Source organism: Mastomys coucha, unplaced genomic scaffold, assembly GCF_008632895.1.
Source record: "Mastomys coucha isolate ucsf_1 unplaced genomic scaffold, UCSF_Mcou_1 pScaffold22, whole genome shotgun sequence".
Classification (NCBI taxonomy): domain Eukaryota; kingdom Metazoa; phylum Chordata; class Mammalia; order Rodentia; family Muridae; genus Mastomys; species Mastomys coucha.
In genome coordinates, this window is record NW_022196905.1 from 144193230 (window position 1) to 144207297 (window position 14068).

At 44.3% G+C, this 14068-nt stretch overlaps 1 protein-coding gene across 1 annotated transcript in view; it reads left to right on the top strand.

The window, feature by feature from the left end:
* B3glct (beta 3-glucosyltransferase) overlaps nt 1-14068 on the top strand; it is an 86101-nt gene that overhangs the window by 59126 nt on the left and 12907 nt on the right. Inside the window, exons 8-12 of the mRNA XM_031338818.1 lie at nt 101-164; nt 2107-2226; nt 5351-5420; nt 11179-11292; nt 12177-12276. Coding sequence (XP_031194678.1) covers nt 101-164; nt 2107-2226; nt 5351-5420; nt 11179-11292; nt 12177-12276 — 468 coding nt within the window. The remainder of the gene's footprint in view (nt 1-100; nt 165-2106; nt 2227-5350; nt 5421-11178; nt 11293-12176; nt 12277-14068) is intronic.

The following is a 14068-nucleotide window of genomic DNA, read 5'->3' on the forward strand; positions in this document are numbered from 1 at the left end:
TTCTTTCCAAGCCACATGTTTTTATCTTAAAATTTGTATTTTGTTCAGCTCTTAGAAATTTTCATGAATCTGTTATTCAAAGGAATGTCTCTGTTTCCAGGCTTACCAAGAGATTAAAGAGCGAGGCGCTGAAGTCTGACTTCACAATTGATTTAAAGCACGAGGTAGGTCATGACTGATGAGGTCTTAGTGATCCAGGAGTCACTGTTGAGCTCAGTGGTTGCTTGGACAGTCATGATTTTTGCCACCGGCTCTGTACCAAAGAAGAAATAGTCACGTATTTTGATGCAGAAGTTGCGTCTTAAATTTTATATCTGGTAATAGTGCCTTTCCCCACACCCCATCATGTTCTCCCCACTGAGGTAATTTCACTGCAGTAGGTGGAGAATGACTGGGGGTAGGGGAAGGTTGAATCTCATGATGCATGAGTCTTTGCTTTTTTTTAGGTAGTTAGATGGGTCTAGAGGTGAATGTTTAAAAGCATGCCAAAAAATTTTAATTGATTATTTGGGAATCTCACATCATGCACCCTGATCATGCTAACCTCCTAATCTTCCCATGCCTGCCCCTCTCCTCACCCCTACTTCTCCTATACCCCTTCTCTCCCCCAAAACTGGAAAAAACAAGTCCATTTTGTGTTGTCTATATACTCACTGGAGCATGGTCAAATTCCTAGTGGACAGCCCCCACCATAGCCCCCAGGGAAGATGAGTGTTTCTCTGCCTGCAACTTCACCAGAAATTAAGGATTGATTTATTTTTCTTTTATATGTATGAGTGTTTGCCTGTGTGTATGCATGTGTAACCATGTATATGCAGTACCTGCAGTGGCCAGAAGGGGGTATCCAGTCCCCTGGAATGGAGCTACAGGCAGTTCTAAGTCACTGTTGGGTGATGGATACTGACCCTCAGTACTCTTCCAGAGCAGAAAGTAGTCATAGCTGCTGAGTCGCCTCTCTAGCTCAAAGAGTGGTCTCTTGTAGTAATTATTACTCTCTCTTGATTGTAAGTGTCTGCTTTTCACTATGACCATCATTGTTTCTATGAACATTTTGGGCATGTGTCACAATTATATGTGAGAGTTACTCTATTGCAGATAATTTAAGGCTTTTTTTTTTAAATTAGATATTTTCTCTATTTACATTTCAAATGAAATCTCCTTTCCCAGTTTCCCCTTCAGAAAAAAAACCAAAACACCAACCCACCCTCTCCCACTTCCTGGCCCTGGCATTTCCCCTACACTGGGGCACAGAACCTTCACAGGGCCAAGGGCCTCTCCTCCCATTGATGACCGACTTGGCCATTCTCTGCTATACATATGCTGCTGGAGCCATGAGTCCCACCATGTGTACTCTTTGGTTGGTGGTTTAACCCCTGAGAGCTCTGAGGGTACTAGTTAGTTCATATTGTTGTTCGTCCTAAGGGACTGCAAACCCTTCAGCTCCTTGGGTCCTTTCTCTAGCTCCATATGTTTTCTTTTTCAGGCTGGGCAGGTGGCTCAGTTCGTAAAGTGCTCATTGTATTAGTGTGAGGATATGAGTTCCTGCACTCACAGGAAAGACCTGGTACTGTAGATAGTCCCAGTGCTGGGAGACAGAGACAGGCAAACTCCAGGAGCTTGTCTCCAGCAAGGCCACACCTCCTAATCCTTCTCAAGCAGTTCCACCAACTAGGGACCAAGCATGCAGACATCCAGCCTGTGGGGACTGTTCTCATTCAAACCAACACAGTGCTTCCAGGTGACTCTGGGAAATGGAGCTGAGGTCTCATTCCTTGGGTTACTCTCTGTTACACTTCCTCAAAGCACTTTAGTGTTGTCTTTGGGATTTTTTTTTTTGTCATCTCCGGGATTTTTTGGTTGCACGTATGAATACTGATTCATGGTTAACTATTTATAACGTATAAAGCATCAGATCAATCTATGTGGTGTTACCACTTTTTAAAAAAACTGAGGAAAGTTTCTGTTGAATATATATATCCACAGCCTTCAACTTAACGTTCTTTCAAGGAAGTGTGTCCTGCTGCCCCATGGGACATTTTGTACTGTTTTATATCTGTGGCTTTCACTTAGCTCTGTCCTCTCTGCTGCTCTCTTGTCTTGAGCTAGATTGCCCTCTACATTTGGGACAAAGGTGGAGGACCAGCCCTCACCCCTGTGCCTGAGTTTTGTACAGAAGACATGGACCCCCGCTGTGTCACCACGTTCCATTCTTTCCTACCACTCTGTGTAAGTGAGAAAACCAACTTCCTCCTGGACCAGAGGGGGATGTGCATATTGTGTGCATAACATTTGCTTGGTGTGGACATAACATTATGTTGGTAATTTATGTGTTTAAACATAAACCAGCTTTTGCTCCAAGCCTGGCTGCAGCCATATGCCTCATGCCTTCTAGGTAAGTACTGTTGCTAGTCCTGTCTTTTGTATTGAGATGAGGGATGCATGGAGCATCAGTGTTCCTGTGCCCAAGTCAGTCTGCTCACCACTGGAAGCCAGTGCCAGGGAGAGAAGAGCTGGAGGGAAGCAAGTGGGTCATGCGAGGGCTTGCACAGCATACCTGGAGACAGCGGAGAGGGTTGTCTCCCAGAGACTGTCACAGAGAAAGCTGGTGTGTGTGTGTGACATGGCTATGTGGGCAGGGAAAGAAAGGGGTGCAGTGGGCAGAAAGAGTATGTGCGCTGAGTAGGGCCTTTGTCCTATAAGGCCTGCCCCTTTGTCTTATACCCTTCTTCCTGTCTTTCCCCTGCTCTTTTCTTTCTGCCCCTTCTTCCCTCCCCCTTTTCTCCCTCTTCCATCCCTCTTCCTTCAGCCTCATTCTCCTCCATCCTTTTCCTCCCTTCCCTCCATCCTCCCTCAATCTCCCCCTCCCTTGCTCCCTTGCCCTTCCCTCCCTCCTCCCTCTGTCTCCCTCCTTTGTTCCCTCCCCTCTTCGCTCCTCCTCTCCCCTCCCTCACTTCCTCCCCTTCCCTCCTTTTCCCCTCCATCTCCCTCTTCCTCCTTCTCTCCCTCATTCTTCCCTCCCTCCTCCCTCCATCTGCTCCTCCTTAACTCCCTACCCCTTTCCCTCCTTTCTCTCTTCCTCTCCCCCTCCCTCCCTCCCTCCCCCCTTTTCTCCCTCTCCCCATCCCTCACTCCCTCCCCCAGCATCACAGCACTCTCCTGCGGTTGCTCACAACCATATCACAGTCCTTTTTATGCTTTGAATTTAAAGACTAAGGAAGTAAGCTAAACCTCACATTCTGGTATTACTTGAGGGTCACCAGATATTCTGGAATCTAAAGAAAGACCACAGTTAATACTCTTAACCCCCTAGCTGCTGCCTTTCCAGATTAGGCAGCAAGGGAAGGGAAGCTCTGCCTAGGTCCACTAAAGGAGTGGCTTGAGGTGAGAGGAATTTGGTTCCACTTCTTAGAAAGGTGAGTGCAGCCATTTTCTGTGGCACACAAGGCCTGCCCATGCACCTGCGGGCCGCCCCCTCTCAGCAGGTGATCTTGCTTTTGATCTCACCTGGCACAGTTCAGATTCTCGTGGGACAGACACTTAAGTCTTCATGGTGGATCTATGGCAGATCTATGGTTGACTCCCACTATGACCCTGAAGGCTTTGAAACTTACTAGATCATTGACCGTTGGGTTTTTTTTTCCTCCTCATTAAGGAAATATATTCTACAACCTCATATAGTGTGTGTTGTTCTCAGGTCAGTTATTGTGTGTGTCATCTTAAACACACATTGCACATATACACACATAATACACACACACTGCATATACATACACTGCACATACATGTCCACACACTGCGCACACTCACACATATACACTGCACACACATACACTACACACATACACTGCACATGCACACCTTATAGTGTGACAATAGAGGGGACTTGTAATATTTGCAAGTCCCAATGGGCAACCCAATGGGTTCTAGACCTAAAACCTATTTGCTTTGCAATGCTCTTGGTATCTTGAGTGACAAGACAGAGCTGGGGTACATCAGAATGAACCAACCCCAACCTGTAAGTGGTGGCATCACCGTGATTCTTATTACAGTCGTATAAGAAGACATATAAGAAGGGGTGTTCTAATTTGCTTATTGTTGCTGTGACAAACTGACCAAAGGCGGGTGGGAAAGGGAAGGGTTTATTTGGCATCCCCATCCCCCCATCACAGTCCACCACAGAAGGAAGATAGGGCAGGCACTGGAGACAGGAACCTGGAGGCAGGAACTGAAGCAGAGACCGTGAAGGAACACTGTGAACTGGCTTACTCTCCATGGCTTGCTTAGCCAGCTTTCTAGTACAAACCAGAGCCGCTTGCCCAGGAGTGATGCCGCCCACAGTGGGCTAAGTCCTCCAACATCAGTCTTTAATGGAGAGAGTGTCCCACAGGCCAGGCTGATAGACGCAAACCCTCTGTTGAGAAGCCGTCTTCCCACTTGGCTCTAGTCTGTGTGAAGTCAACAAAAAGTATAACCAGTAGGTGGTGTCAGAGCTGCCCCAGGGAGGAACTGAAGGTTGCCATCAAATCTCTCTGTGCTTCCTTCAACCTGTGTGGGCTTCCTCCTACCCAGGGTTTGAAGCAGAGGGCAGAATATCCATGGACTAGACTCAAGTAGACAGTAAGGAGTCATGTATGACTTTCAGTGCCACGTGTGGCCACACCCAGAGAAGCAGACATCTCCCCCTTGCATGAAGTCATCTTCTGTTCTTCTCCCTTTGTCAAAATCTCTACTAGTTGAGAACATGAATAGATGACAATAACTCACATTTGTTAGTTACCTGCCATGTTCTTAGTAAGTTAGCAGTGACAGCAGTTTTCTGGTGGCTCTTAGGCCTGATCTCTAAATGACCAGGGAAGTCCAGAGAGCGTAAGGGACTTGTTAGCAATGGCTCTTGGTCTGCAGCTGCTGAGCAAGAGTACAGGGCTGAGCTGGGGTATGGGTGCAGGGCTGAGCTGAGGTACGGGTACAGGGACAAGATGGGATACAGGTCTAGGGCTGACCTGGGGTACAGGTAAAGAGCTAAGCTAGGATTCATGTCTGGGACTGAGCTGGGATGCAAGTTCAGGCTTGGGAGGGAGATAGGTTCAGGGTTGGACTCCATAGGTGCAGGGCTGTGAGGCAGGTTCTGTGCTGCCTGACTCCAGAGCCTATGCTATCAGTTTTCCTACATGTCCCCTTTCTTCCCTAGAACTACCATGGAGATGGATATCTGTGGTATTGATTATTTTAACTATATTTAAGATCTACTGTGGGCATGAAGTCTGGAGAGTACTGACCTACAAATGTATGTAACTTTTTTTTTCTTTCTCTTCCCTACCCCATTTCTTTCTTTTTTTTTTTTTTTTTTTAGGGAATACCAGTAAAGAAGGAGGAGATTTTTGTTGCAGTGAAAACATGCAAGAAATTTCATGCCGACAGAAGTATGTTTGGGGCTTTTCACTTTCCTTGAACTTTTGAAATCCCAAATGTCTTTGAAACAGTGCCAGCCAGGTGCAAACTCAAGATGAGAGATTATGCTAGTGGATGCCGAAGGGAAAGAGGCTATTTGATCAGGGGTTCCTCGCTGGGCCACTCCAATCTCCAAGATCACTTATGAGAGGCAATTTTGTCTTGAAGCGTGAGTGGTCATAGCTCTTCTAAATACTGTTGAGATCAGCGCCTTAAATTGAAAATGGTAGATTCAGCTGTGGCAGCCTGGGAGACGGTGTGTGGTGTGGGTGATAGTTTGTTCTGTAAAGCGTCCCACTGAACGGAAACCACCAGAGGGGCTTCCAAGGAAATACAATACCAACAATGATAAGCCTTTTTACATTTATATTTCTGTGGACATGTTGGTACTTTTAAATGAAGAGTCACAGGTTTGCTCATTGAGTGTTTGTATTGGAAAAGAGAAAAAAAAGTCACCTCAGAGGCAGTGGCCTGACTTAACAGAAACGCCAGGGTGCGGATTTCTGGTGTCTCATTATAGAAGTTTGCTAGTTATAGGGATAATGTTAAATTTCAAGGCCCAGTCTAATATAAATGGGCACAGTTCACCTTGTCCTATCTCATTTGAATCAGTGCTTTGCTGATGCTTAGAATTGGACATTCTTTTGTATGATCTCATTTTAGCACTTCTGTTTTTCCTTGTGAAGACTGATTGCATGGGGTGTGGCCTAAATATAGGAAGCTTCCTAACGCAGCTGTCATGGTCCTGGGATTAGCGTGTTGGGAGATTCATGTGAATGTTTTATGCAGTAGCACAGGTGGAATAGGTTATATCTTAAGGGAGAAGACATTTGTAAAACAAAAGACTGTTCTAATTTGAATTTATAGGGTTACCTATGTACATCATCACCAATTAAAATCCAGTAATGAGTTAATGAGTTGCTAGGCTTGCCCAGATTGGTAATGTCAAATCCCAAATCCTATTAAATCAGACTGAATAAATCTATGTATTTAGTATACAAGGAGGCCTACAGTTAACAGTCAGTGAAGGAATTTAAATAAGACTTTTATTTATCATAAATTTAACCTAAATCTAATATCTGGAAGGGCTTTTGGGGGTGATTTTGAAAACTATCTTGGAGCGGCCAGAGAGATAAGGCCCTGGCTGTTGTTGCAGAGGTCCTGCATTTAGTCTTCAGCATCTGCATGGTGGCTCACAACTGTGGAACTCCAGTTCCAGGGTCTCTGGTGCCCTCTTCTGGCCTCCACAGGCACTGCACACACATCATGCACAGGCACATGATAAAAATAAAATCTTTAAATTTTTTGAAAAAAGGTGGTAGGAAACTGCACAAGATTTTTTTTTCTTTTTTACTTTGCAGAAAAAATATTTACATTGATTTAGTTAATCTTGAAGCTGTGCTCAGAGTAGTGATTATTTTTGCAATATTGATGTTGATAATATAGATAGTAAGAGGAGTATATTTTTCAGATGATAATGAAATGAAAAACTAAAGGTCCCTCTTGTTGCATTTTTCATAATCTACAGAAGTGAGTGTTTGTTCATTTTGACTTAGGAATGTTGAATAATTTGGTTTTCTTAATTCTTTAAGTTTAAGATCAAATTTTTAAAAGATATCTATGAAATGCTTTTATACCTGGATTCAGAGTTTAAATAGTTTTTAAAATTATAAAATCTCAAACATTTATCTCGGGTCTGAGGTGACTGAGACTTGAGACCTAAGGGGAGCCTGAAGCTTTCAAACGGGGGTTTCTGAGGCAAGCTATCTTTAAACTTCCGTGCACTCATTTGTGAAGATGGCTGCTTTTTAGATGGGTTCATCCTTTTGCTGTATGAATGCAAAGCCTGTGTGCCCACTGGACTCTGCACGGTCTCCTTTGAAACTCTAGTCTAGCATGGGAGGGATGACTCAGAGGTTAAAACCCTCGCTGCTCTCCCAGAGGACCCATGTTCAGTTCCCAGCTCTCATGTCTGTCAACTTACAATCGCCTATAACTCCAGCTGCAGGGGATCTGACACCTCTGGCTCTCATGTACACCTACACACACACACACACACACACACACACACACACACACACACTTTAAAAGTAATAAAAAATAACTTGTTAAAAAAAAGTCTAATCTAAATAACAGTTGGACCAAGAAAACTGATGTTATCCTATTAGTGGCTGACTACCATAATGACTTCTAATCAATGTCTCTCTCCTCCCCCCCACACCTGTCTCCCTCTCCTCCCTGTGTAAGACAACCATTCCCTAATATAATCATAACTAGACAATTCCTCATGCTATGGCAATGCGGTGACTCCCTTGATTTTGTAAAGGGGGCTGAGGAGACTGATAACCAGCTGACCCACATCCCATGGCCTCTGGTTACCTGAAATGTGGGGAGCCTTGCTACAGTCACCTAATGTTATCAGACAAATCAGGGTTACCCCTTGGGATTCTTAGTGTCATTAATAAAAAAAAAATTAAGAACAGATTTAAATAGAAACTCCAAGACAATTTAATTAGTGTTAAAAAAGAAAAACTCCAAAGCAGGGAAACCTAAGTCTTGACTGATACCCAGATGTGGGGCATGGCAACAAGGCCATGGGCTTGAGTTGAACAGGCATGGAGACCCAGGGAGAGGGCTTTAGGGAAAGCTGGGGAAATCCAGAGTCCCAGAGAAAGCATACTTAGGCTCCGGCCAGCATCTGGAAAAAAGGAGAACAGTAAATAAGGAAAAGCTACACTTTTCTGAGGGTGGACAGATCCAGCAGAAACTTCTAGAGAGGCACTGAGGGCAGGAATTCTGGGAAGGATTAAACCTGCCTTCCTGAGGGATGGATCCTTACCTGCCCAATTGGAGGAGACAATGGCTTGTCTCCACCCAGAGGCAGATTCCACGATTTACTTATTTATTTTATGCCTACGAGCATTTGTTTGTGGACCATGCCTGTGCCCAGTGACTGTGGATGTCAGAAGAAGGCATCAGGTACCCTGGAACTGGAGTTAGGATGATTGAAAGCCGCCGTGTGGGTGCTGGGAGCTGAACATAGGCAAAAGCAACAAGTGCTGTAACCCCGGGGGGCTTCTCTCCAGCCCCAGCTACACTCCATTCCTTTGGCTAGGAGGTAGTAGCTTTCCTTTAGCTTCTCTAGTGCTACTCCATTGGGTCAGGAGGCAGGACTGGGGCTCTCTGTTCTAGCCTGACTAAACTTGGATATATTTCAGACCTCAATTGATAAATCGTCTTCGATATTCATGCTGATGCCTGACTATGCTCAAGGACAGTTTGAAGTTTGACAGGAGCCATGCAAGCAGGTTTTATGAAGCAACGAGGAAGGATAGCAAGGAATTGAAGCCCGCCTGTGACCCATAGCACACACTTCGTGGGGCCTTGGCAGATTGAGTTACTATCCAAGCAGAATACACAGATAGCGGCTACTGTTTCTTTTTTCCTGTTCTGTCCTGGGGTAGAAAGTCCATGAGGAACAAAGGCTAAATGACAATGAAGGGGAGGAAAAATAAAACAGATAAGAAAGTATATTTTTGAAAAACCAAGAGTGGGCTATGCTGTTACCCACTCATGACCTTCTGTCACCTCCATGGAAGAGGAAGAGGGATAGAATGGCAAAGGTTAATGCATGTAAAACTCATATTTTACGTCACCACAATGGATTGATAACGAGACCAAGTTTGAATATCATAACTGTTTTACCTGTATCCCTAACCATGAAAAAGCAATGCAGCTACTGAATTTGCTTGGATTCTCACAGAAAACAGAAAATTCTCAGAGCATGGCAAAAAGAATTTAATTTTTTTTTTTTTTTGGCTCCAGGAAGTAATACATGTTGACACCATTTGAAACATGTGAGTAAGGAAAAGACCCCTGATTTTTAAATATGCATCTCAATGACTTCCTCTTGGGTTCAGGGGTTCTAGCTTTGCAATGTGAGCTGTTAGAAACCCTTAAGTGTTTTCTTTGCGTTGCTCAGTGTTGCCTCTGCGTGTCTCACACTCCTAGAGTGGGCAGTTTTCGTCCATCACATTAGATAGGATGTGATGCTTTTCCGTGAGCTCCCTCTAATTAAAAAGATTACGTGAGACTTCCTCAGCTATTAGATTTTTTTCAAAGTTTCCTCTGGCTCTTAAAAATAAACAACACACTTGCTTCCTGATTTAAAAAAAGAACAGACAAACTCTATTAGCTGTCTTTACTGCTCATATCCGGAGGAGGCAACGTGAAGCTTCATTAGACCACATTGTAGCTGAAAGAGGATGCAGGTAAGGCAACCACCCGACCTGCTTCAGGCCACACTAGTCAGATGAGGTGATTGGCTGAGGGAGTCATGTGATACCCAGCCTACCTGGCTGTTGAATGGCTGAACGTACCCCAGATGATGTTTTTCATCAGACAGGAGGGGTGCTTTGCAAGCTTAGGGCCACTTTGCAAAAGATGAGGAATCGGCACACGTGTGCATCTCTAGCATTCTAGGGGACACAGACACCAGCCGACTGCCCTTTTTTGGTCTCCGACCCAAACATGGAGAAAAAGGTCCATTTGCCAGCTGATAATAGCAACTTCCTCGGAATCCAAACAACCCTTCAGTCTTAACTTCCTGGCATGTTCACATCTGATGGACTGAACATTCATAAAATGTTCAGATGTCCCTTGTAGCAGGAGACATACTTGCAGGTAAATTCTCAAGGGGTGAAGACGGATTATTCTGCTGTCCTTTCCAGTGAGGGGGTCTCACTGACTCTAGGAAGCCCTAAGGAGATTCATGCTACCTGTGAAGCTGGGAGCTCTTCTGTTTTTTCAATAATAATGTTTGAAGAATAAACTTTTACTCTGCTCCAATTTAAATACCTCAGTGGGACACTTCCTTGAGAGAAGGATTCACTATGATTTTTCTCATGGTGGAAAGTTTGGATGTGCAGTGTCTCCCATTGGCTCATATGTTTGAACATGTGGCCTGGCTGAATAGCATGTACTCCAGGCTCAATGAGAGGCCTTGCCTCAGAGAGAGAGAGAGACAGAGACAGGGAGAGGGAGAGGAAGGGGAGAAAGAGAGGTGACTGTCCCCCAAGCTCTTCTCTTTCCTCTGCTGACATGTGTACATACTCACACATGTACATGCACACACACATATACACACAAAATACATTTTAATTTAACTCTATATGTGTATGAGTGTTTTGCCTGCATGTAGTATATGTACCACATGTACACCCAGCGCCCGAGGAGGCCAAAAGAGGGCATCAGATCACCTGTATGTGGAGCTGCAGACAGTTCTGAGTCACCATGTAGGTGCTGGGACCTGAACCTGGGGGCTCTCTATAAGAGCAGCCCAGTGCCCTTAATCACTGAACCATCTCTCCAGCTTCTAAATAATGTCTCTTAGAGTCTATTTATGGGAGAGTTAAATGAACTAACCTTTGGGAAGAAGAGAAATGATTCACAGTTTGTTTAAACAAAGCAGTATTATCTGACCAATGTCTCATTATGTGGAGGAGGTGAGGTGGGATGTGCACACCAGGAGCCATGTACAGTAGCCCTTCAACCAGAGTGCTCTGCCCTCTGCTCACCAGCAGAGGGCACTGATGCTCCCTTGGGTGCAAGCACAGGGTTTGAGGCACTGAGAAAGAATGAATGAATGTTGCTTCTCTGTGGGGTCACGCTGCTGACTTGAGTTTTTTGTTTCTTTTTTTTCTGCATCACGGCTATGACTGTCCTGTTCAGTACCCATTGTAAAGAAGACATGGGCGGCACAGGCCAGCCTTATCGAATACTACAGTGACTATGCAGAAACCACCATCCCCACAGTGGATTTGGGAATTCCCAATACAGACAGGGGTGAGTCCTTAGTTCTCCCTTGATTAAAAATTCCCATATTGTAAATGAATGAGTCAGGATAAACTGAAATCTAAGTAGTAGGGTTTCTTATTTTAGGTTTTTCTGTCTGTCTTTCTCTCTTCTTCCGTTGAGCATCTTTACCTGTAGATAGGTACTGGCTCTCACATGGGACTTTGGGTTACAGACAGATGCTCTGCAGTTTAGGAGGGATGGGCCACACCCTCGCACCGGGCACGCAGCACGTATGATGTACTTGAGCAGCAGTGTTTTCCCAGCTCCACACAGTTCCTAAGGGCTGAAATGGGAGGCGCCCAGTTACTTTGTCAGCTTCTCATAGCAAGGCTTGCGTCCTTCCACGTCTGTGGTCCAGTTCATTCTCTGACTCTCTCTCTGAGGGCCTGGTGCATTCTGCAGTGTTCAGGTGCATGGTAAGCAGTATTACAGGTGATAATATTCTGATTACAATTTGTTGGGAGTCGATCAGGTTGTTTACTAGTGAAAAACATTTTCAGTTTGGTTTCCTTTCGAGAGAGTTCGCATAGCCCAGGCTGGCCTTAAAGCCACTGTACTGGCCTTGAGTTTGTGATCCTCCTACATCCACCTAAGTGCTGGGCCTGTTGACATTGTCTTACTTAGAGTTTCTATTGCTGTGACAAAACACCATGGCCAAAAGCAACTAAGGGAAGAAAGGGCTTGTTTCAGCTTACATGGGAATTACAGAAGGCTAATTTCTAGGACAATTTCCCTTTATTATGCATGACAAACTTCAGGCTTTTCTGCCACTTTAAGACTAAAAAATAAAAATAAAAAAAAAATTAAATGAACACTACATATTTTAGAGTGAATAATACATTGATTGCCAGTTTTCTCCTCACCTTCCCTAGGTCACTGTGGAAAAACCTTTGCCATTTTGGAAAAATTTTTGAATCGCAGCAACGACAAAATCTCATGGTTAGTCATTGTGGATGATGATACATTAATCAGGTAGGTAAGGGTCCCTCTCATCCTAGAACTGACTGAGAATAGCTATGTCTGCTTCTGGGGACAGAGTGGCAGGGATGGGATGGTCTTAAGATGCCGAACATCTGACAGCATGAAGTAGGTCACTGCCCCACTGACAGCCTTCTGGCTACGCCAAGCCATTGCTTAGGAAGAGGGACTGGTTGGACCCTACATAGTTTGCGTTAAAGAGATGGGCCTGAGGGTCTCAGGAGACCAAGGCTGTTGCAGGACACATAAATAGAAAACAGATAGACAAACTGGATGGTGGTGGCGCACACCCTTAATCCCAGCACTTGGGAGACAGAGGCAGGCGGATCTCTTGAGTTCAAGGCCAGCCTGATCTACAGAGTGAGCTCCAGGACAGCCAGGGCTACACAGAGAAACCCTGTCTAGAACAACAAACAAACAATAACAACCACAGACAGACAGACAGACTTCCAAACCACAACCCTGGCATTAAGTATTCAGTACAGTAGATGCTTCTCCATACTGGAATAGATCCGACCAAAATGATCAGAGAGAATGACAGGGACACTGTATGGGGCTGGGCATGGTATCTGTCCCCACTGGGAAGACCGAGACACCATAACTCACTGAATGACAATGTCCAGAGTTGGAAGTACTACCATTAGTTACCATATGTATATGTATGTATATGTGTTATTCTGTTTTTAAGTAATCATCACAACTCTATTCATATTTTCAAAGGGGATGCATGGAAGCTATACTATGTCTGAAATAATCTTATGGACATGAAAACTCTATTATCAGGGATTTTAAAAACCTTTTGAACAGGATTAACAGCGAATTAGACATTGCAGAAGAAAAGTTTGAGAATTCAAAGATAAGGCAGTAATTACTAGCCAAAGAAAGACACTAGGTCAAGGCAGGAGGCGCTGTAACTGACACTATTACATCAATTCATAAAAATTAGAATTAGTAGTTCACTTAAATATATTGTTTTAGTATTTTGATTTCAAGTTATTATAATGAAGGCTACTGTATATTTTTAAAGATCCCTTTATCTTATTTTATATATTTTACCTGTATCTGTGTCTGTGGACCACATGAGTGCAGTGCCCATGAAGACCAGAATGGGGCATCAGATCTCCTGGACCTGGAGTTACAGATGTTCATGAGCTGCTATCTGGGTGCTGAGAACTGAACCCAGGTCCTCTAAGAGCAGCCAGTGCTCTTAGTTGCTGAGCTGCTGCTCCAGCCACCACTGTGCATTTTCATAGAGAAGTCTCAGTGTAGACATCTTGCTTTCATTTCTCTTGGTTAACTTTGTAGGGGCAGAATGGCTGATGTTTAAAGAAACTTACCATGTCAGTGTTAAATTTCCTGAAGTTGAGGACTTTTCTGCCCTTAGGAAATATATACTGGAATGGTTGGGGCAGGGTATAGTATATGTACTTTTAGGAGAATTAGTGTGAACTTTTTCCAGAGAGTGAAAAAATATTCATATTGTGCATTTATGTTTTTGATATACATAGAGAAGAGCCTGTGAATGACGCTCTATAGTAAATGGGAATAAGTGGTCAATCTGGGCAAAGGGTAGCTGGGCTTTCATCCTGTGTTTGTAACTTTTCTGTAATTATAAAATACAATACCATAATAGGCCAGGATACAGCATCTTCTGGCCTTGAAAAGTTGGTGTTCTGCCGGTAAATCTGCCAGCACTGCCGAGCTGTACACATCCGGCTCGGGCGGTCCTTATTAGAGAGCAAGGACGTGCTTCCCCCACATGCCTGAGACTCAGAAGAGCCTGAAA